We start from the raw sequence: 22,605 nt of genomic DNA, 5'->3' as shown, positions 1-22,605 counted from the left end.
TAGAAGATTGTCTCAGATAAAAGCTGTACTTATTTGCAGCTTCCCAAATATATACGAAACGTACTTGTATTTGTATGTCTTCACTACCGATTGGTCTCACCCAGTTGCGCATATCACCTGGTGGATCGTAAAATCAATTGACAAATTGAATGACATTTCGCGGCACAATCAGCGATGACAGCAAAAATGCCACTAATTATGCCAATCAGAGTGGGATCCCGCATCGATCTTAATGCTGCCAGCCCGAACAAGTGTCGCCGCGCATGCGCCCGCCGCGCGAAGTAATCGAAACTACTCGAATCTGGGAAAACTTGATTTTGTAATTGGCGAGCAAATTACGCGACCAGCTAAAGTTGTTTTACCCACCGTCCACTGTCCAGCAGCTACTTGGCTTTGGTTGGGCCGCGGGTTGAGTTCGTCAAACAAGTTTCGAGCCCAGATAGTTCCCCCCAAGCGATACAATTTATGGCAGATGTCATTCAAAATGATGGCATTATTATGCGGGAAGTGCCCGGGAACATGCTCGGACAAAGATTTAGTACATGGGTTACAAAGGAATCTTCCCTTTGTTTAGAAACAAAAAGAAAATCTATTGAAAGATACCAATGTTCGTGGAACAGTTGAGTATCCAGCTTTGATTAGCAGATACTCATATTCCATCTACCATCTGAAAGAGCTCATAACCTACTGAAACGTACGAGAGCATAAACCCATTATGCGATCTCAGCGGACGACTTCCTTACATTGCCCTTCACTTTCATGGATTATGGGCTGTAAAACAATGATTAAATTTAACTTCATTTCGACCCGCACTTTGGCACGTTTCGCTCTTCATTGAGGAAGGTCAGGGTCCATGCCTTTTGCACTCGAGTTGAACGCAAAACTGTGAGTATATTGCCGAGTAATCACAGAAAGACGCCGCACACTGAGAGTATCCAATACTACTACATAAAATCCGATCCGATCGGATCCGATCGGATCCGATCAGTGGACGACAGAAACCTTCGCCTAAATTAATTTCAGTCGTTTTTGACGAATTAACAATAATGATGAAAATAAAAATCCCCGACCCCTGACTTTCGGTTTCAATATTTGGACAATCAATTAATTGCGATTTCCACATCATGGCTTCCTCAGAGGGCTCTGGGCGTGTCCCTTTATAGTTCCAGTGGGTATTCCAGATCAGTATGATATATCTTTTTATTTTAAAGTATCATTCAAAAATTAAGTGAGATATTTACATGTGTGCCATAGATCTGAAATACATATGTCTGAAAATTGGGTCGAAACACTCGAATGAAAATGTTCAATAATTTCGGCACCGTTCTATGCGCTTCTCATGATGTTTACCTCAATAATTAAGCCGTGAATTTGTTTGCCCTTCGGCCACTCTCAGGGGAATTTGCATTACAAATATACTCGTGCATACTCGTATCTCAATGCAGTTCGCATTCATGCTGATCTAGCATTGAGAGCCAAGCTTATATTTGCCAGAAGTCAGAGATGATATTGGCTAGGGCACAGGCAAATATCGGCCATTGGCAATGCATCGAAGAATAGTAGAAAATCTAGAATTTGTATGGACTGTACTAATACATTTTACTATTGGGCAAGCATTCAAGAAGTCCATAATTATAATCTATTGTAGTAGAAGTTTGGTAAATTTGGCACTAATTTGAAGATCATTAAGGTTCGGTTTTATGTCCAATCCTCAAGACATTTGCCATCGATCGGACAGTCATCGCTCAGTGAGGTATGGACTTACAGATGTAAGTCTAATATTTATTTTATGGGGTAATCCAATGAATGGGGAAGGTGTTGAAGAAGTGTTTTATGGATGCAATCAATCGCTGTAAATATGAGTGTTTAAGCCCCACCATCGGACTACGATCGTCTTCTCGGGGTCCGTTCTCCGGCTGTCGGTCCACACCCACCACGAAGCCGGCGGGAAGCTGCCACTAGTCCCACTCGTTGCAAAACAAAGCCAGCCACTGAGGCAGCAGAGTGTGTACTTCAATTTTGAAAGATTTTTGCGAAAATGTTAAACAGACACTACTGCAATTTGACAAATGTTATTTAAGAGCTCTTCGCTATCGCCGTACTTGTCTTATTTGTATTTCGTTTTTCTTTTAACGATCGCTGCCGGCTGGCGGCTGGCGGCTGGAGGCAAACAATCATCGGTGGTTCGGTTCGGTTCGGTTTGGTTTGGTTCAGGCCAAGACGTGGCCAAAATACTTAGCAAATACTCGTAGTTGGTCCGTTGCATACCAACATGCACTGTGTACACTGGTACACATGTGCCTGAAACTGAGGCCAGACAAAGCCCAGCCTCTACAACTAATTTTGCACATGGATGAAGCTGTACGAGTATCTAGAGGAGGAGTTGTGCCTGGAGCTGCTGTTGTTGGCCCAAACAATTTGTCGCGTTTGTCGCTGGTTCCGCAATTGTTTTATGCTCGCTGTCGAGGCCCATCTGAAGCGACCTCAAGCAAACATTTGGCCCTGCCAAACAGACAACAAAGAGACAGATGTGGGTTCGTCTCTGCCACTGCCACCGAAAAAGAATCACATAAACTTTCCACACTAAGAGCTCTTAATGGAGAGCACCTACGTTCACCATGACCGTCACAGATCATACAATTTTATCCAAAGTATCCATTCTCAGATGGATTTACAGATTCATATGTATCTCAATCATTTATCACATATGCAGAGCTCGATTGAAGGGATGCCATAAAGAATATAGTAAATATCTCAAAATATATGTACTATTTCAAACTTATTCGGAAGTCTCTTTTTGAAACCGCACAGAAAGCAAATATAATTGATAGAATTGAAGAATTGAAGAAGCCGAAGTCCGCACCTTTATTAAATTAACAACAAGTTTGTCTGACGAATGTACATAAAATCAATTTAAGCATGTATAAACTTGATCTATTGTTTGACAATAACAGGGACAGATAAGCCAAAAAAATATATATATATTGCTGATCGAACCATAATTATAAATCTTTTGTGGTCCAACCTGATTTCATGGCGGACAGACTCTTAAATTTATTTTACATAAAACCAATAAATTCCGTATATTCCTCACATAAGACGAAACTGGATGTGCCTGAATTCTATTTGATTGTGTTCTTTTTTTTTTAATTACACAACCTAAAGCATAAATTTTCATAATATAATTAAGGCCTGAGACACGAACACATTAGCACTCTTAGTTTTTGCAGGCAGGCCCAAAAGTTCACTCTGAAGCCAGAAACCAGTTCTGGTTATCCCAATGAAGAACCTCTGCCACTCACAGTGATTCAGACAGACCGAAATCTCTCTGAGACCAGACACTGTCCCCTCCCAAACACTGTTGCTAGAACCATGGATTTGCATGCGAATGTTGATTGGGGACTAAAAATACACTTCGAATTACATATTTATGAGGTAATAGTGGAGCTTGACGTCATGGGAAGAGGCGGGAATCGATGGAACACTGATCAAAATATAAACACAAAAAGTAGCATATCAATAGAATATTTAAGGAAATTCCCAGTTTGATACACATAATAGGGGACTTTGATATTCATCTCGTTTGTTTAAGCTGTTCTTTCGGAATAGAAACCTAACGAACTTAGTTCATATCAAAAAATATGAAACTCAATGAAAGCATATTGCGAGATTTTCAATCTTCGGACCACTGAAAAACCTTTATTTTCACAGGTGAAACCCCGAAAAATTATGCCGTTTGAAAAATCACCGTATGGATACATCTTTCCTATTTACTTAAAACAAAAAGCTATTCCAATAGCTTTTACCAGTTCGTGGCTAAAATTCTAAAAGTTGAATAATTGTAATGTGTATTTAAATACCCATTGGCCCTTAATGGGTTAATAATTCCAACAATTTTGTATACAAATTTCTATATACATATAATAAAAATATAACCAAATTTTAATGATTGAATCTAAAGACCAAAACAAATCAATAAAAAACTTAAATCAGATTTTTGGCATAAACGAGTTTTCAACGTTGCCGCCGCCCAGTTCAACGATCGTTAATTATGTTAGACCGATATCTAGCCGAGAATATTGGAAATTAAAACAGCTAGGAAAATACCCCGTAATAAATGATTAATGATGAAAGCTGATCATCAGATCTAGTCGGGGGGAGATATATTTTAGGGTAATGGTCTAGTTGTAACGATCCTTTCGCTATGAGACACTCTCTACTATATATCTTTTAAGAGTACATCCCTCAAAATATCAACTTGAATATCTTCAGAATGGGTATCAAACAAGTTCATTCCGGACACTTAAATGCATAATTTAAAGATCAAAATATGACAGAAATACGAGTGGAATCCGCATTTTGATTGAGCATCGCCAAATAACCAACATCAATGTGCGTTTAAGTATCCATCGATTGATTTCTTGGGTCCCAATTAGCGGACACACATTGACAGACGAGTGGGGCGAGTGCGTGGACTGGCTGCCGTCGCCAATGCAAGCCGATTATGACACCCGGCTGAACTTGCCAGGCGCTAATCAGTGACTCCATTTAGCGACTTATTAGAGAGCTACTATCTATAGACTAAGACGGAGAGGCAGAGGGAGAGGCGGACGGACCGATGTTTAATTGATGGAAAGGCCAAACGCGGATGGCGAGGTTCTAATCAAGTTGAGGTGGGATTCGACTGGATCGAACAAACGCAAGGGGACGATAAGATCACATCTCATCTTTTGTTATGTTAGCTATGCAAATTCACCAAAAATTTAATAAAAATCAACCGACAAAACAAAATATGGGAAGACAGACAGAAATGATGTAGGAATCGTACGGAAAGGAAACCAAAACAAAACTCCAATTAGCATAGGCCCTAATCTTTTGTGTGGGGTATAAAAACCTGAAACGCCCCTCTCGACACTACCAGATTCAGACCAAACATGGTAAGTTTCGGTTCTAGGGGGAACCACCGCGGATCTTTTGTTACCCTCAGCTCCGACTCCAATTCCTATTCTAGCTCTAGCTCCTATATTCCTCTCACTTTCTTTCAGCAAATCTCATACGTCATTGCTCTGGCTTTCGTGACCCTCGTGGCGGCTGATGTCAGCCACCTCAAGCTCGGTCTCTCTGCAGATGGCGCCTATGGACTGACCTCATCCTCCTCATCCTCATCTTACTCCGCCTCGGTGGTGCCGGGAGGCGATTCGAGCAGCTATCAGCCTGAAGAGCTGATCCCTGCCCATCTAAAGGTGGCCTCCATTGAGACTCAATCGTCCGGCTCTGCGGTGATTCCCGGTGGAGATTCGAGCTCCTACCAGCCGGCGGAATATACTTCGGCTCACCTTAAGGTAGCCTCCACTCAGGTAGAATCTTCCGCTGATGAGGTGATCCCTGGTGGAGACTCGAGCTCCTACCAGCCCGCTGAATATACTCCCGCTCATCTCAAAGTAGCCTCCGCTCAGGTGGAATCTTCCACTGATGAGGTGATCCCTGGTGGAGATTCGAGCTCCTACCAGCCCGCTGAATACACTCCTGCTCACTTGAAGGTGGCTTCAGTTCAGGTGGAGTCCTCTGTTGCTCATGCAATCCCCAGCATTGGAGCCGACACCTACACCCCCGAGCAATTCATCCCAGAGGCAGATCGTGAGGCTCACTACAAGTATGTCCAGGAACAGCAGCAGGCGACCATCATACCAGGTGGAGACTCGAGCTCCTACCAGCCCGCTGAATATACTCCAGCTAATCTCAAAGTAGCCTCCGCCCAGGTGGAGTCTTCCGCTGATGAGGTGATCCCTGGTGGAGATTCGAGCTCCTACCAGCCCGCTGAATACACTCCTGCTAACTTGAAGGTGGCTTCAGTGCAGGTGGAGTCCTCTGTTGCTCAGGCAATCCCCAGCATCGGAGCCGACACCTACACCCCCGAGCAATTCATCCCAGAGGCAGATCGTGAGGCTCACTACAAGTATGTCCAGGAACAGCAGCAGGCGACCATCATTCCTGGTGGAGACTCGAGCTCCTACCAGCCCGCTGAATATACTCCCGCTCATCTCAAAGTAGCCCTGGCGGCTCCAGCGGCTGCCGAAGTTGCTCCCGGAAGTGACGAGAGCTCCTACCAGCCCGCTGAATATACTCCAGCTCATCTCAAAGTAGCCTCCGCCCAGGTGGAGTCTTCCGCTGATGAGGTGATCCCTGGTGGAGATTCGAGCTCCTACCAGCCCGCTGAATACACTCCTGCTCACTTGAAGGTTGCTTCAGTCCAGGTGGAGTCCTCTGTTGCTCAGGCAATCCCCAGCATTGGAGCTGACACCTACACCCCCGAGCAATTCATCCCAGAGGCAGATCGTGAGGCTCACTACAAGTATGTCCAGGAACAGCAGCAGGCGACCATCATTCCTGGTGGAGACTCGAGTTCCTACCAACCCGCTGAATACACTCCCGCCCACCTGAAGGTTGCCCTGGTGGCTCCAGCGGCTGCTGAAGTTGCTCCCGGAAGTGACGAGAGCTCCTACCAGCCCGCTGAGTACACTCCTGAGCAGCTGAAGACCTCTGCTGGGGTCCAGACATTGGCTGCCGTCCAGGCTGCTCCTGCTGTCCAGTACAGCTACACCCAGACTCTGGCAACCGCGGTGCAGGCACCTGCTGCCGTCGCCACCAGAGTTGGATCCTCAGTGGCTGCCTCGAATGCCGGCAGCTATCGGCCAGCTGATGTGATTCCCGCCTACGTCCAGGGTCAAGCTATATTCAGCAAACAGCTTGTGGCTCCACTCCGTGAGTCCGTCGTGTATGCCAATGCCCAGGGTCAGGCTGTGATCAGCAATCAGCTTGCGACTCCATTCCATGGGGATTCCGTAAACGGTTATGGCCAGGGAGAGCCCAAGCCTGCCCAATTGTACCAGGAGCCCGTGTCGAACGGCATCGAGGAGTTCAATGTCGAGACCCATGTGCCCGTGGCCATTGGTGGCAACACCGTCACGCCCGCTCACCTGCAGGCAGCCACCTACTCATCCGTTGCGTCCTCCTCCTCCGCATACTCCTCTGCTTCCTCCTCGACTGGTCATGACACTCAGTATGCAACCAACGGCGGCTATGTCTACTAAGTTTAGTCTTTAAGAGTTCCAAAATAAATAATAATAAATAATCTCATCAACCGAATCGATTATTTTCTGGTACTTTTGATGGGAATGGACCGAACGGATCAATGGTAATATATACATACCTAGATGTAACAGATCCTTCCATTAAAAAGATCAATAAGAACCGATCATTGCTTAAAGATCACCAAATCTGATCTGTCTTTCTGCACACTGTCTCGATACGCACTAATTTTGGTACCATTCTTGAAGAAAAGTAAAGGAACTCCAATAATCCATAATTTGTATGTACTAGGGGTCAAGTCCACTGCACACTCGTTTCGCTCACTCGACGAATCGCGTTATTCGCTCACGTTGATATGAGTAAAATATCGGACGAATCTCTAGGTGGTGTCGACTTTCAATTTACTTGAAAAACGTTTAAAAATGATTCATCTGTTTAAAATGCCACTGTAAAACAATTCCTAATTCCTGTTAACAATTCTCGCACTTGTTAAATACGTTTCCATTTCCCGACCACATAACACCAGTTACTCAATCATTAGTTCGTGCTCGCTATACAGGATCCCTTTTATGATCTTTGCTTCGAAATCTGATCTGTTAACAGATCACATTTCTCACAGAACACAGCTCCCCTCTACATCTTCCTTTGCCACTACCTGCTCTTCCCTGTGGCTGTGATCTCATCATTAACCTGATCATCGTGATTCTACAGTTACCGCTCATGCTCAACTCTCACGCACCAGCACTGCAACAGGCCCATGCAACATGCTGTCATGCCTCCCATGCTCACCTCCTCCATACCCTTCCCTTCCTAGCCGTGGCCACATGTTTTTGAGTGCCTTTTCCGGTTCCATTTCAAGTTCATGGGCACAAAAACAGAGATCTGCATTGGTGGCCAAAGTAAAAGTTGATCTGCCCGACTGCCCGGATGGCTGGATGGCTGCCCCGACTGGAGCCGGGCTCATGGCTCATGATTATTATGTAAAGCTCGCCATTCCGCTCGTAACTCTAAGGCATTCTCAAGGCCGTCCACGGATCGCATCGGTTCGGATGGGAGCGTCTTCTTGATGGGTTTTTAGAAAGTGCTCGCTGAGAGCGGGCCCCAGGTTGGCTTCCACGCGGCTCGTTCTTTTGGTGCAATCAATCTGGCTGGCTGTCAGGCAAGGCCATATGCATGGATCTTTCCATTGGGGTTCATGCTGCTTCGCCGTAGCCCATTTATGCGGTCAACCGCATATTGGCCCAAAGGTTGCGGGTTTCATATATCCATAAAGTGTTAAATTGAATGTTAATTAGTGGAACCCACAACCGAGGCAACAAAAACCAAAAAAAAAAACTCAACCCAGAGCTCGTCATGTGCGGGCGGGGTCCCCTCCGCCCATGGAGCCGGTTAATCGGCTTGATTGAAGACCTAACCAAAGTAGGTCCCAAAGTAGTTCATAAGAGTCCGTTGCCTGTTGCCTGAAGCCTGATGCTCCATGCCGCCCATGCATGATCCGTTGCCCGTGCTGAAACCCGTTGCGGAAAACTATTTTGTAAATGAGTTAAACTCGTTTACGCGTGTGTGATTTTTTTTTGGTTTATGTTAAATTTTATTTATATTTCACTCTTTTTTTTCTGCCACAATACCTTAATCTCGTTCCAGACAGTTGCTGGTTCGCCCTAAAATTTATATGTTGCGACTTCTGCTGCCGCTTCGCTTCTTTGGCTGCTGCAAGGCAACCTCTGGGCAGGGGCTTTTCTTCGACTCTTCTGCTTCGACTATAAATTGCCAGACCGCTTTAGGGAACGGCATCAGTCTCAGCCTCTAGCTCGTCCAGCACAGTCGTCGCCAATCACTCTCAGCCATATCAAACATGGTCAGTGCCTGCTCTTAGCCCGCAAATAGTCTTTTGTTTCCACTGGCTATATTTTGTACTCGTATTATATTTTTTGCAAGTGCTTTGGTGTAATTTGTGTTTGTGTAACGTGTGTCTCCCCTCCTTCTTGCAGAAACTCCTCATTGTGTTCGCCCTGTTCGCCTGCGCGGCCGCCGATGTCAGCCACCTGGCCCCCAGTAACGAGTACCTGCCACCTGTCCAGAACTCATACGCGGCTCCATCGGTGAGCTACTCCGCACCGGCCATCCAGCAGACGTACTCGGCCCCAGCCATCCAGCAGCAGACGTACTCCGCACCGGCCATCCAGCAGACGTATTCGGCCCCAGCCATCCAGCAGCAGACCTATGCCGCCCCCAGCAACGAGTATCTGCCCCCCGTTCAGCAGACCTACTCCGCTCCAGCTGTCCAGAGGACCTACTCGGCTCCATCCGTGAGCTACTCGGCCCCGTCCGTGAGCTACTCGGCCCCAGCTGTCCAGCAGACATATTCTGCTCCATCGGTCAGCTACTCTGCTCCCTCCGTTAGCTATTCGGCCCCAGCTCCCTCCGTGAGCTACTCTGCCCCATCCGTCAGCTACTCCGCTCCGGCCTACCAGCAGCAGTCGTACTCTGCTCCGGCCTACCAGCAGCAGTCGTACTCCGCTCCGGCCTACCAGCAGCAGTCGTACTCTGCTCCCTCCGTGAGCTACTCCCAGGATGTGGGCACCCAATACGCCTCCAACGGCGGCTATGTCTACAGGAAGTAAGAAGCTGAAAAACTGATCCACTGTAAATAACTCTTCTTTGTGTGAATTTGTTTTTCTTTTTTTTTTTCATTAACAAAGTAAATGAAAATGTTCTAAAAACAGAAGCAACAATTATTTCAACCGACTTTGAGATGGGCTTTGCTTTAGGAATTGCAAAGCTTTTGACGATATAAAGTTTTGTGGAAAGCTTTAAAGCTGTAACGCAAGCTTTTATGGGGTTGTTTTTCGGGGCTGATTTAAAGCTTATGATCTGATGCGCAGCATAAAAGCTCAAAAGGCTTTCAATAGCTTGAAAGGGTCAAAAGCGAGCTTTGTGGAACAGTTGATATGGTCTTTACGAGCTTTATCTAGGATACAAATTCAACAGCCACAAAGCTGTACTCCTGGAGTTCTGAAATGAAGCTTTACTCTCTGTCGCAATTTGAAAGGTTGCATTCTTCTCAAAGAGCTTATGTTTTTATTCGATGTTGTACCTGAAATTGAATTGTAAATATCCTTAAACAAATTAAGGCCTAATTTTTTCGTCATTCCTTAATGTATTCTCTGCTATACAATCCATCCAAAATTTGGCTTTCTTTCAACTCCAGAGAAATGATTTCTTCTCTCTTCATCTTTCCACCGCTTTATGCAAAATTGCTTTGGACATTGGATGTCTGCATGTTATTATTTTCTGTCTGTAAAGTCTGCCTGCCTAATTAATTTTTATAGTTCAAACGCATGGAACAGTCTGTTCCAGCACTATCCCCCTGGGGCCAGATCTGCGGGACTATTTATGGAACCTTTATTGTGATGCAAAGCAATTTCCGTTCGCGAAATGGAAATGGAAAGTGAAATGAACCGAAGCTGTAGACGAAGCCGGAACGAGCCCAGCGATGGAGATGAAGAGCCGTTTATGTAAGCCTCGAGGCGGCATCCAAAAAAGTCTTATAAGAGAGCCCAGTGCGCGGACCGAGGCCGCACAGTCCCCACCGTTGTTGAAGGTCGAAGTTGAGCCCCCAAGATGGACCGGTGGCCACTATTCCTAGCTTTACTCCTGCTGCCGCTGATCAAGAGCGATGTGAGTCACCTACCCAAGGACTACATTCCCCCCACGCCAGAAGAGGAGGAGTCACTGCAGTCTGTAGATCATCAGGAGACGCCCCTCCTTCATCGCGAACATGAAGAACACGAACACGATCCTGAGGGACATTCCAATGACGCCAATGGCTTCTATCCGAGTGCGGGTCTGCCTCTGCCCCCGGGCTATGCGGTTCCCACGGGGAATAATGTGCCGCCGCCGCCCGCCCAGCCGCCCAACTTCCCTCTGCCCATCTACCCGCCCTACTTTGGCTTTGGTGGACCCCAGGAATCCGTGGATCCTAATGGAAATCCGTTTGGAAGCGGTCCACCGAATGCGGCCATACAGCAGCCACCACAAGGGGCACCCTTCCCACAGGGTGGTCCGTTCCCTAATGGTGGACAGATTGGTCCATTCCCAGGACAAGGAGGTCCCTTTCCAGGACAGGGAGGTCCATTCCCTGGACAAGGAGGTCCATTCCCAGGACAGGGTGGTACATTCCCAGGACAGGGAGGCCCATTCCCAGGACAAGCAGGTCCATTCCCAGGACAGGGTAGTACATTCCCAGGGCAGGGAGGTCCATTCCCAGGACCGGGTAGTCCATTCCCAGAGCAGGGAGGTCCATTCCCAGGACAGGGTAGTCTATTTCCAGGGCAGGCAGGTCCTTTCCCAGGGCAGGCAGGTCCATTCCCAGGACAGGGTAGTCCATTCCCAGGGCAGGCAGGTCCTTTCCCAGGGCAGGCAGGTCCATTCCCAGGACAGGGTAGTCCATTCCCAGGACAGGGTGGTTCATTCCCTCAACAGGGTAATCCATTCCCCGGCCCATTCCCACCAGATTATCTGACCAACCAAGGCCTGCCCATTCCTGGATCGCAGTCGCCCTTCCAACAAAGTCACGCGGGATTTAATGTGCCTCCCGGATTTGGTGGACCACAGCCACAGGGCTCTAATCCGTTTCAGCAGTTCGGAACCGGCTTTGGGGGACCTGGACCGCAGGCATTCGCTGACGAGCCAGAGAAACCCATGGAGGAGGAGGACGCCGAACCGGAGAAATATCCGCAGCCACAGCCTGTAGAATCACAGGCAAGCACGGAGTCACCGAAAAGCGGCGACACCATGTATGGGGCAAATGGCGGCTACGTCTATCAGCGGGTCAAGTGAGTTACGATGGTTTTATAGGCCTGTTTGGATCAGCTCGAGCCAGAGACGAGTTCATTATAAATTATTATCAATCTTTTTGTATCAACAGCAACAACCTGTTTTTTGCGTTTGTTTCTTTATTTATTTGGTTTATGGGCATTAACGCGAAACAGACAACATGTTTGTCTTTATGCTAATAGAGCTCTTTGACGTTGACAGGCATCCATAAACGAGAGACACTGTGTCGCTTTGGATGATACACATTGTATACTCGTACACCCCATGCGAATGGAAACATGTTTTTATGCATACCCATGTATCACAAAATCATACGTCAATTGCATACATAATTTATTGGCTCTAGGGCGATAAAAGACTTGCCAAAAGGAGATGAGTAGGTGGAGGTGCTTACACCTCTGTTTCGGCATAAAATAAACTCTAGGATCTTGAAACTATACTTTTGAATAAGAAATAGCAAAGAGAAGACCCCATTAATAGCATACCCTTTCATTCAAAGATGTATAGATATAGCTGGAGTGCTCAGAGTGCGAAATCTACATATGTTTGCTAATTGATCAGTTATTAGGAAATGTTAACATGTTAACAATAAAGCAATAAAGCAATCTGTTCACAACAGATTTAAACAGTCTTTGAAGAGTACTATGGACAATCTTGCAGAAAATTCTGGATTTTATTCTGAGAACATATTTTATTGGAGAAAATTGGTCAGTCTATTGCCCCATATATGTAGTTGCACTGGGCACGTTTTTACCTTAGATATATTTATATATTATACATTATTGTTAGGGATTATATGTCGGTCAGAGGTGCATATATTGGTCATAATTTTTAGCCGAAATGTTTTATCAAGCGATTGAGAACGATAAATACTATATCTCTGAATCAACTTCCTAACTATTTTGTCACTAGGTAAACTGCTAATGGCTTATAACACTAATTTGTTAGGTTTATATTCTCTATCTACAAAAATACCCTCTTCATAGTACTTACAGAATGGAAAGGAGTCTTCAATTCGATCGTACGAGTATGTATATTTTAGATGTATTCATATTCCCTTTATGGGCTTTCCTATTCAAAGATCGTATAAATTGTAATCAAAAGATTCGTTTTAGGTACAACAAAGACTTTATTAATTCCTATTCATCTTTTTCTTGATATTCCCACTGAATTATTTATTTATTTGGTGTATCCATTTTTTTTTTTTGTGCAAGATTTTACTTAGTTTTATGATCTTCATTGTATGGATTTACAAGAGTCTTCCAAAGAGGGGGGAAATGTTTAAAAACTGGCTTCAAAATAAGACCCTTTGTCGTTCTTTGTCTGTCTCCTCAGTCCCTCATAAATGGAAGAGGCCTCCCACACTCCCACTCCCATCAGCGATTCTCCATTTTCGGTTTTGGGTTTCGGCTTCCAGAGATCGGATCGTTTTGCAGCTGTTAAACTTTTTGACCATTCGTTGTTTTATGCAAATCATGTTGGTGGGGTATCGTATCTGTTTCTGTTTCTACTACTTTTCAGTTTCATTGTTTAGCTATTCAATTCAATTCATAAGATTGTTGCAATTTTTTTTTCTTCTCAGTTTTGAATATTTATGGAGCTTGATTTTAATTTTTCCGCGAAAGAGTTACCACGCCAGCGAATGGATGGGGGACTCTGACGGGGAGATGGAGCTGCAGATGAATATGAAGATGGTGATGGAGGCTGTTCGCACAGCTATTAGTCATAATTAAGCCAAACTGTGCCCGGGGTTGGCAGGGGCCCTCAACTCGACATTTTCTGTTGGCTTTGGCTTTGTTTTATAATTTTTAACTTCATTTTCGCGGCTGGTGTGGTGTGAGGTGCGTGGCGCGTGTTTTGAGCCGCCAGGCGCAGAAGTATCCGCCTCGGATATCTCCCATAATCGCCGCAACAGTATTATCATTACAATGATTCAATTTTCGGGCTGGTCTTTGGCTTCTTCTAGGGGCCATCGCATTTGTAAGCCGCCGCATAACGAACTTATCTATGATCGCCTAAGCACGCCTACGAAACGCATGCATAAAACATCGGTATGAAGATCATGATCATATCTACCAAACAATCGGAGGCCCCCAAATCGTACGTAACTTATGGGCCGTTGCAAATGTCCGAAGGTTGGGCCCGCACATGTCTCCAGTTGAGAGAAATATTTCTGTCACTGCATTGGATAACTTTAGTTGCAGTCCTTAAATAATTAGTAATAGTAAATAAAGTAAATAAACTATGAAAGACTCCCCTTTTTCGTAATATACAAATGTACATACTTGTATATCTTTAAGGGTTCTTCGAATTATTCTCCTTCTTGTGTAAACTTTGGAACATAATCCACAAAATTCTCTACGTACCACCATAAATGTACATATGTATCCCAGTTTATAGCTCATCGTACCAACATAATATTCTTATTCAATTTTTGTCACTATTTCAGTTACCCAAATCCTATGATATCATATCCTAACTTGTTTTAGACTTTTTCTTAACGTATCATATCCAAACCTATTCTCAGCCCATCATAGCCTTTTCATTCCAACGATAATATAAATATTAAAATGGGTAGAGCCCAACGCTCTCCTGTGGTCTTTCAACAAAAATGTAATGAGCCTAAAGCCACCCTTTAACGAGGGGGAACGTTGTGAGTTGCTGCGGACACCGCAACTCTACAGTTATACCCGATACTAAGTCAGTATGGCTCTCCTCCGTCTGGACGTTACACACATCCACTTTTACCACAAATCTAATATACCCCAATACTCATTTTGAGTATCGGGTATAAAAATCGTGTATCATTGCTCTTTGGTCATACCCTGCGTATAACAATGTCTAAGTTGCATATATCTAATTACATTTCAATCAAATCTTTTTCTATACTCGCATATATTCGAAATACTATATAGTTTTTAGATCTTTGCACCAATTATTTTAAAGGCAACCTTTCACTCCTCTACCACACGTCGTTTTGCCACTATACTAAAACCTATATACAACACCCAAGCGTTGAACCTCTTAGCTAATAGACAGCACCTCGCATGTCCATCTGCAATGGGGGAATACAGGTCCAAGTCAATGCACTTAGCTCATTACGCACCCATCCATCCATCCATCGAAGGTGTCAATTGCCCAGATACAGAAGCAAATGAACAGATCGAGCGTCGGGCGTCGGGTGTCGGGATAGTCCAGGCAACAAGCGATTGATAAATATTTAAACCATTTTTGCACAGTCGCACAGCAGTTTTGGCATCTCGTTTTCCGCCTTCGCTTTGCTCCGGTGTGCTATCAAGTTTAGGATTAGGCTCTCTATCTGTATCTCTGTTGTCCGGGCTCTTTGGTTGGGGCTAGGCCATTGTGCCATTGTTGGAATAGCAGCGTCGTGCGTTTTGGTCATTTATTAATCAGCACCAAAATGAAATGTGTTTTGCATGATTTTATTATTGGTCGTCTGCATTAGCATGCCGCGTGTCCCCCCTTGACCTTACACCATGGTACCAACTGTCATCTGCCACCTTCCACCATCCACCGTCCACCATCTTCCACCTTCCAACTGCCATCTGCATGAGCGGACCGAACCAATTAAGAGGAAACCAAGCCTCTGCGGATATGGACAAACGCTTGTAACTATAAATACTCGATGGTGCTCTGAGATGGGCATCAGTTTATCGGTCTCGTTCGTTTGGTGTACCTCGTGCCTTTGTGACCCTAAGTGAAGATGGTAAGCCCTATCTGTGTTCAAACTATCTGCATTTTTTTCTGGTGACAAGTGCTAATCATTGGTGTATTTTTTCTATGGTTTCCTCTCTCTAGAAACCATTTGCCTTTATCGTTCTGGCTGCCTGCAGTCTGGCCCTCGTTCAGGCCCGTCCGGATGTGAGTCATCTGCTGAAATCGAACCGGAACTACCTTCCACCACTGCCGCAGAAGGAGGTCTCGGCTAGCCAGAGCTACCAGCAGATCGCCCAGCCCCAGCCCCAGCCCCAGTACCAGAATCAGGTCCAGTCCCAATCATTCCCCCAGGTGGAGTCCATTCAGGCATCCATCCCATTGGCCAGCTTCTCCATCCAGTCTGGCGGACAATACCAGTCTACCGCTCCAGCTCCAGCTCCAGTTCAAGTCTCGATCGCAGCCCCTGCTCCAGCTCAGATCTCGATTCCCGCTCCGGCTCCCGTTCAAGTGCAGGCCTCTGCCCCAGCTCCCCAAGTGATCTATGAGGCACCCAAGCCGATTGCTGCCACCCAAACCACGGTGCACAACGCCTATCTGCCCCCAGCGGCACCTGTCCAGCAGTTCGTGCCCGCTCCCGAGCCAGTTGTGCAAACGACGGTGCAGCAAACCGCTGCACCCGCTCCGGTGGTTCAACAGACTTACTCCGCTCCAGTGATTCAACAGACCTACACTGCTCCTGCCCCAGTGGTTCAGGAACAGACGTACAGCGCACCAGCCCCCGTGGTTCAACAAACCTACTCGGCTCCCGCACCTGTGGTTCAAGAACAGACCTCTTCATATCCCGCTCCCGCTCCTATTGTGCAACAGACTTATACTGCCCCAGCTCCAGTTGTCCAACAGACCTATACAGCTCCTGCCCCGGTGGTTCAGGAACAGACGTACTCCGCTCCAGCACCAGTTGTACAACAGACCTACTCTGCTCCTGCTCCTGTGGTCCAGGAACAGACGTACAGCGCACCAGCTCCAGTGGTCCAACAAACCTACTCAGCTCCCGCTCCGGTGATCCAGGAACAAACATACGAATCTCCAGCCCCAGTAGCTCAGCAGACCTTCTCGGCTCCCGCGCCAGTGGTTCAAGAACAGACCTATTCATATCCCGCTCCTGCTCCTGTGGTTCAACAGACATACTCGGCCCCTGCTCCCGTTGTCCAACAGACCTACTCTGCTCCTGCTCCTGCGATCCAGGAACAGACCTATTCTGCTCCCGCTCCGGTGGTGCAGCAGACCTACTCTGCTCCCGCTCCGGTGGTGCAGCAGACCTACTCTGCCCCGGCTCCAGTGGTCCAGGAACAAACATACGAGGCTCCAGCCCCAGTAGTTCAGCAGACCTACTCTGCTCCTGCTCCTGTGGTCCAAGAACAGACGTACAGCGCACCCGCTCCCGTGGTCCAACAGACATACACTGCTCCCGCTCCTGTGGTGCAGCAGACCTACTCTGCTCCTGCACCTGTGGTGCAACAGACCTACTCTGCTCCTGCTCCTGTGGTCCAGGAACAACAGTACACTGCTCCTGCTCCTGCTCCCGTTGTTCAGCAAACTTATACTGCTCCGATCTCGATTCCTGAACCAGTTCAGCAGACCGTTAGCATCAGTGCTCCAGCCCAGCCTCAGCAGCAATACAGTGGCTACAGCTACCAGGCTCCAATCCAGCAGAAAACCACCACTTACGCGGCTCCAGCTCCTGTTCAGTTCCAGCAATCGTTTGTGCCCGCACCTCCAGCACCAGCACCAGCACCCATCCAGATTCAGGCCCAGCCCCAGCCCCAGCCAATCGTTCAGTATACGCCACAGGTGCCGACATACAACAGCTACACTCCATCCGCACCATCACCCATCGTCCAACAGACGGCAAATGTAGTGACGACCTCCACGGCCACGAATGAGATCGGCACCGACTACGCTGCCAATGGCGGCTACGTCTACGAGAAGCATTGAGATGCTTGTGAAAGGACCCCAGCAGATGTCCGAACTCGCATCGAGTTGTGGATCGTTAGGCGAACGTTAATTGCTGATCGTTTCATCAGAACTTATTGTTACTTAGTCAATTTCTAGCACCAATTAGTTTTATTATATAGAATTTATACAATTCTTTTTTTTACAACCTGTTTTCCAATAAAAAAGAAGGACTTATTCTTTGAAAAAAATTCCATTTCAAGAACTGCGAATACCTTTAAACCCTAGTACCGAGTCATATGTACATATGTATATTAGGAATGCATAACGAGTAACGAGTACGAGTAACGAGCTTTGTTCGTTCTGGCGGCTGTGGCGTGGCTGCCGTAGTCCTGCTGGATCTCCTGTACCTGAGTTTGTTTTGGATATTTTTGCACTTTTTCCTTCATCACGGTTGCCTTCAATTCTCAATCAAACAAACCCGCAAAGCAACATGATTACTCAATTTTCTAAATTTATAAAAATAAACTCTGTTTCCTGGTTCTCTAATTGTAAATCCCAAATGGCCATTATCCGAGACTTGAGCGATGAAGAACGCGGGATTTTGGATGGTTGGCTACAGCTCAACAATATCCCGCATACCTATCGCGATGAAAAGGAGTTCTGCGACGCACTGCAGGTGGCAAGGATTTTCAATAGGATCCAACCAGGACTTGATGACCTTATTAGCTACTCGCCGTGCATTAGCCTGCCGTTAAACTTTTTGAACTGGCAAATCTTCAATCAGCGGGTCTTACGAAAACTTGACATGGGCGTGTCCCTTAGGGATCTAGAAAAGCTGGCGTTGGGCTGTCCCAAAGCCATTGACTCCTTGCTCTTCACTCTGATGGCCAATGAGTCCCTCTTGAAGAAGAATAAAATATAGAAGGACTGCGCCTATAGCAGGCTGTGGCCTGGGAAGTACTGATCGAAATATTGGGGCATAAAAAAAGGCAATATATTATTTTATTAATTAATTAATTTCAATTATTAAATAAGCTATAACTATGGGAATAATGTGGTTGGCTAGATCAGGGGTTTTTCCTATGGGGAAGGGGTTGGACTCGGATACCACGGATACTCCGTGCACTTTGAAAGCCTTTCAAAGACATTGCCACAAAGGTAATCCCCTGAAAATGATAAATTACTCAACCGTTCAATGTTCTGGGCTTTTGCTTTCGCTTTGATGGATGATTGGGAGGGCGGATGGCCCCGAGATGAGTAAGTGACGGGAGCCGACTTATGAATGGGGGGGACTTGGGACTCTTCTCCAGTAACGAGTTATACAATTTCTTCGACTTTGGCCGCGTCTCGCTCTTCTCTTCCCTACAGAATTCGGACAGAATTTGGAATATTATGGGCGGCTAATGAGCTTGGCGAGTCATCGCCAGCGGAGGAGAATGGAAACTTAATTCAGACGAAATGTTTCATTATTATTATTTCTCTTTTATTTTCGGGTATACATATGGCAAATAGAAGCCATGGGACAGGTATGTATGTATGTGTGCCCGAGTATAGGCGATATAGTTTATGGTCTTTTGTATTCACAAACCTCTCGCATTTGTTCTGGTTCTCGGTCCAGGCGCCTTTTGACATTCGTATATCAAGTTGGTTAAAATTTCGCCTATAAATATCTTCCGATCTGTGACATTCAGCTAGTAATCTCCCGTCTTCGGTCCCAGTAACATGGTAAGCCCCAGCAGCACTCTTCCCGTCCACGGTCCTCTCCTAACCGTAGCTTCTCTGCGACTCTTCTCCAGCAACTCTTCGCCGTCCTCTCGCTCGCCCTCGTGGCCCTGGCCTCGGCCGATGTCAGCCACCTGAGCAACACCTACCTGCCGCCCCGCTCTGGCGCCGCCTCTACCAGCTACGAGTCCTACCAGTCGGCTCCCGCCGAGTCCGCCTCCTTTGCCTCAGAGTCCTACTCCGCCCCAGCGGAAGCCGCATCTTCCACAGACGACAGCGAGTCGTATGTTGCTCCTGCCGCCACTTACAACAGCGAGTCGTATGCCGCTCCTGCCGAGTCATACGCCGAGACCGCCGCTGAGGAGACCTACGCCCAGCCCGCCGCTGTTGCTGCTGCCTCGTACTCCGCCCCCGTGGTGACCAAGACCTACTCTGCCCCAGCTGTGACTTCCTACACGAAGACCTACACTGCCCCAGCCGTGACTTCCTACACTGCTCCCGCTGTGGTGAAGACCTACTCCGCGCCAGCCGTGACTTCCTACACTGCTCCCGCTGTGGTGAGGAGCTATTCCGCCCCAGCCGTGACTTCTTACACGAAGACCTACTCAGCCCCAGCCGTGACCTCCTACACTGCTCCCGCTGTTGTGAAGACCTACTCCGCGCCAGCCGTGACTTCCTACACTGCTCCCGCTGTGGTGAAGAGCTATTCCGCCCCAGCCGTGACTTCTTACACGAAGACCTACTCAGCCCCAGCCGTGACCTCCTACACTGCTCCCGCTGTCGTGAAGACCTACTCCGCGCCAGCCGTGACTTCCTACACTGCTCCTGCTGTTGTGAAGACCTACTCAGCCCCAGCCGTCTCCTCCTACACCGCTCCAGCTGTGGTGAAGAGCTATTCCGCCCCAGCCGTGACTTCTTACACGAAGACCTACTCAGCCCCAGCCGTGACCTCCTACACTGCTCCCGCTGTCGTGAAGACCTACTCCGCGCCATCCGTGACTTCCTACACTGCTCCCGCTGTTGTAAAGACCTACTCAGCCCCAGCCGTGTCCTCCTACACCGCTCCAGCTGTGTCCACCTACTCGGCACCTGCCGTATCCACCTACTCGGCGCCTGCCGTATCCACCTACCGCGCTCCAGCCGTGGTCAGCGGATACTCTGGCATCGACACCACCTACGGCACTAACGGTGGATATGTCTATTAGACACTGAACCCGAATCTTGTCATAATGCGAGCACTTTTTTTTTATAAATCGAAATCAAATAATCGAGCTTTTCAACGTATTTTTTTTCAACGAATTGTAGAATATGTTTAAATGGCAGCAATCGTATGATCATTCCTACGAATGCAAAGCTCCAACGGGATTTTTTAGAAACGAAAGGACTTTTTTGTAAGTAATGTGAAATAAGGAAATTGGGCATACCAGAAACGCACCAGATTCCGACTCCAGCAGACTCTGTCCTATACACTTGACTAAATGCCTATTAAGAAGATGGTCCATGGTCCACAAAATTCTGCTGGTAGGCCCTTATATGGTCGTATATTAACGGATCCTAACCAAAGAGTCTGGAACAACAACCGATTTCTTCTATGACCAATATTTTATAAGTTCACGTTGTGAGGTGACGTCGTCCGATGTGGTGAAGGTCCATCCCTTTTGTTTCAACTCGCTCTCTCGGCTCTCGGAGAGACAAGCGCTAAAAAGAGATAGCGAACGTAATACGCTCTGCACGTTTGACGAACGGATAGACCCTCGAAAGAGAGCAGATGTGGTGACGACGTCACCCTATTAGTAAATTCAGGTTTCCCTGGAGTGCTTCGAAGCCTATGGCTGGTCGCACATTGCTGCGAGCTTTTAAAGTACATAAGTTCCATTCATATGTGTTTCTTCTGACTGCAAAAACAGCATAAACCGTTTTTTATTTCTCAAAATGAGCTTATAAAAAAATTAACCATGCCGTTCCTAGTTTATGCCACTGTGGCTCAACATCATTATGGATAGATAGACACCTCAACGAAACTAATTAGATATCCATAAGTATAGCAAATAAAAACAATAAATACATTTTCCAAACATTTATTTGCCATTAGAGAAACTTATTAATTATACAAATCGAACCGAATAACTCAAAGAGCAATCCGCAAACAGAGCAAACCAAAAACATTCGAGTATCTGTGTGTGTGGCTATCGTCAGGCAAGTGCCCCCCATATATGTACGACTGGATATACCCGTATGCAGCAAATACATGTGCATATATTCAGCTGAAAATTTGCATCTTTTGGCTGTGAATGGATATATCGCGTGTGCATTACATATATATACATATATGTATATATATACATAATCATATATAAACAGTATCTGTTAGTGCGAAATCGAAATCGGGTTAATGTCCAAAACTTGTTATGACCAAAACGGACAATGCAAAACTCGCACAAAAAGGTAAGAAATACAATAAAAACGAAGATCCAAAAGAGTTCACAGCGAACTGAACAAAAGGCGCAGCCCTGAGAGAGCAAGTGATCTTCCTGGTGCACCAGAATGCTGACCAGAATCCCATCTGAGGATATATATAAGAATGCAGCAGACCGAAAACAGAACCGCATTGAGGCAGTGCCCGCAGACGCAAAAACACATATTACATAAGAGCCCAAGGAACAATACCGTCATGCATTCCATGGTATTCCTTGTGGCACTCTCCATCTGCCTGACGACGATGATGCCAGTCCTGTCCCAGCCACAGCCACATCCACTCGCAGCCGCTGCAGGAGAAGCAGTTCCAACCACAGTCAGACCGAAACTCATCATCGAAGAGGAGGCAGAGCCGATGATCTATCAGCGCATCACCGAACACCGTCCGATCGCGTTGGGCCAGAACTATTACATCAAGCCGGGACAGATAGTTGGCAGCATTAACCTTGGCTCGCAGAGCGTTCATGTGAGGCATGATGAGGAGAGCCGCAAGCCCATAGCCAGCAAGCACAACATCCTTTTTGTGGCATATGCCAAGGACTTGCTGAAAAATAGCCAGGCCAAGGAGTAGACCGCCCCTAGTTACGAGTATATATAAGTAATACGATACGATGTTCTTTAATACAAACTCAAAAGCAACTCTTCTGCATTGATTCTTATTTGGGGCATGGGAACCCAGCATCCCAGCATCCATTCACTTTCGAAGCTACAAGAGAACTGATCGCAATCCCAAAACCATTATTCCATTACGCACAACGAAAGCCGAAAACTGTGAAGTATTATATCTCTTAAATGGATACTCTATAGCGCACAGATGTCCATAGTGTATCCCTCGATATAGATCTA

At 46.6% G+C, this 22,605-nt stretch overlaps 7 protein-coding genes across 7 annotated transcripts; all 7 read left to right on the top strand.

The window, feature by feature from the left end:
- Nucleotides 1–2,353: 2,353 nt before the first annotated feature.
- LOC6599181 (fibrous sheath CABYR-binding protein) lies at nucleotides 2,354–7,091 on the top strand. Its single transcript, XM_026992529.1, has 3 exons — nucleotides 2,354–2,530; nucleotides 5,046–6,077; nucleotides 6,177–7,091. Exons 1-3 carry the CDS (start codon nucleotides 2,354–2,356, stop codon nucleotides 7,089–7,091), a joined length of 2,124 nt encoding a protein of 707 aa, XP_026848330.1.
- Nucleotides 7,092–8,900: 1,809 nt separating this feature from the next.
- On the top strand, nucleotides 8,901–9,722 carry LOC6599180 (cuticle protein 16.5). The gene is made up of 2 exons (XM_026992499.1): nucleotides 8,901–8,947; nucleotides 9,081–9,722. Exons 1-2 carry the CDS (start codon nucleotides 8,945–8,947, stop codon nucleotides 9,711–9,713), a joined length of 636 nt encoding a protein of 211 aa, XP_026848300.1. The 5' UTR covers nucleotides 8,901–8,944; the 3' UTR covers nucleotides 9,714–9,722.
- Nucleotides 9,723–10,713: 991 nt separating this feature from the next.
- LOC113566516 (proline-rich protein HaeIII subfamily 1) lies at nucleotides 10,714–11,931 on the top strand. The gene has a single exon (XM_026992523.1). It carries the CDS (start codon nucleotides 10,714–10,716, stop codon nucleotides 11,929–11,931), a length of 1,218 nt encoding a protein of 405 aa, XP_026848324.1.
- Nucleotides 11,932–13,595: 1,664 nt separating this feature from the next.
- On the top strand, nucleotides 13,596–17,601 carry LOC6599179 (flocculation protein FLO11). The gene is made up of 3 exons (XM_026992522.1): nucleotides 13,596–13,622; nucleotides 15,748–17,349; nucleotides 17,446–17,601. Exons 1-3 carry the CDS (start codon nucleotides 13,596–13,598, stop codon nucleotides 17,599–17,601), a joined length of 1,785 nt encoding a protein of 594 aa, XP_026848323.1.
- Nucleotides 17,602–18,121: 520 nt separating this feature from the next.
- Nucleotides 18,122–18,484, top strand: LOC6599178. Its single transcript, XM_002024333.1, has one exon. The coding sequence runs from the start codon at nucleotides 18,122–18,124 to the stop codon at nucleotides 18,482–18,484; it is 363 nt and encodes a 120-aa protein (XP_002024369.1).
- A 595-nt stretch (nucleotides 18,485–19,079) lies between these two features.
- On the top strand, nucleotides 19,080–20,489 carry LOC6599177 (cuticle protein). The gene is made up of 2 exons (XM_026992521.1): nucleotides 19,080–19,088; nucleotides 19,359–20,489. The coding sequence occupies exons 1-2, from the start codon at nucleotides 19,080–19,082 to the stop codon at nucleotides 20,487–20,489; spliced, it is 1,140 nt and encodes a 379-aa protein (XP_026848322.1).
- Nucleotides 20,490–21,955: 1,466 nt separating this feature from the next.
- On the top strand, nucleotides 21,956–22,330 carry LOC6599176. The gene has a single exon (XM_002024331.1). It carries the CDS (start codon nucleotides 21,956–21,958, stop codon nucleotides 22,328–22,330), a length of 375 nt encoding a protein of 124 aa, XP_002024367.1.
- Nucleotides 22,331–22,605: the final 275 nt, after the last annotated feature.

Source organism: Drosophila persimilis, unplaced genomic scaffold (genome assembly GCF_003286085.1).
Source record: "Drosophila persimilis strain 14011-0111.01,24,50 unplaced genomic scaffold, DperRS2 tig00000735-arrow-arrow-pilon, whole genome shotgun sequence".
Taxonomy (NCBI): Eukaryota; Metazoa; Arthropoda; class Insecta; order Diptera; family Drosophilidae; genus Drosophila; species Drosophila persimilis.
Note: the sequence above shows the minus strand (reverse complement) of the source record. Positions and strands in the feature narration are given on the sequence as shown.

What these genes read in the sequence shown, in the direction of transcription:
- LOC6599176 (XM_002024331.1), top strand. Translation starts at nt 21,956, where the DNA reads ATGCATTCCATGGTATTCCTTGTGGCACTCTCCATCTGCCTGACGACG.
- LOC6599179 (XM_026992522.1), top strand. Translation starts at nt 13,596, where the DNA reads ATGGAGCTGCAGATGAATATGAAGATG. An exon ending in TGCAGATGAATATGAAGATG is followed by an intron (nt 13,623 to 15,747) that starts GTGATGGAGGCT and finishes TCCTCTCTCTAG; the next exon opens with AAACCATTTGCCTTTATCGT. An exon ending in CTTACGCGGCTCCAGCTCCT is followed by an intron (nt 17,350 to 17,445) that starts GTTCAGTTCCAG and finishes CCAATCGTTCAG; the next exon opens with TATACGCCACAGGTGCCGAC.
- LOC6599181 (XM_026992529.1), top strand. Translation starts at nt 2,354, where the DNA reads ATGAAGCTGTACGAGTATCTAGAGGAGGAGTTGTGCCTGGAGCTGCTG. An exon ending in CAGACAACAAAGAGACAGAT is followed by an intron (nt 2,531 to 5,045) that starts GTGGGTTCGTCT and finishes ACTTTCTTTCAG; the next exon opens with CAAATCTCATACGTCATTGC. An exon ending in CGGCTCCAGCGGCTGCCGAA is followed by an intron (nt 6,078 to 6,176) that starts GTTGCTCCCGGA and finishes TCCGCTGATGAG; the next exon opens with GTGATCCCTGGTGGAGATTC.
- LOC113566516 (XM_026992523.1), top strand. Translation starts at nt 10,714, where the DNA reads ATGGACCGGTGGCCACTATTCCTAGCTTTACTCCTGCTGCCGCTGATC.
- LOC6599178 (XM_002024333.1), top strand. Translation starts at nt 18,122, where the DNA reads ATGGCCATTATCCGAGACTTGAGCGATGAAGAACGCGGGATTTTGGAT.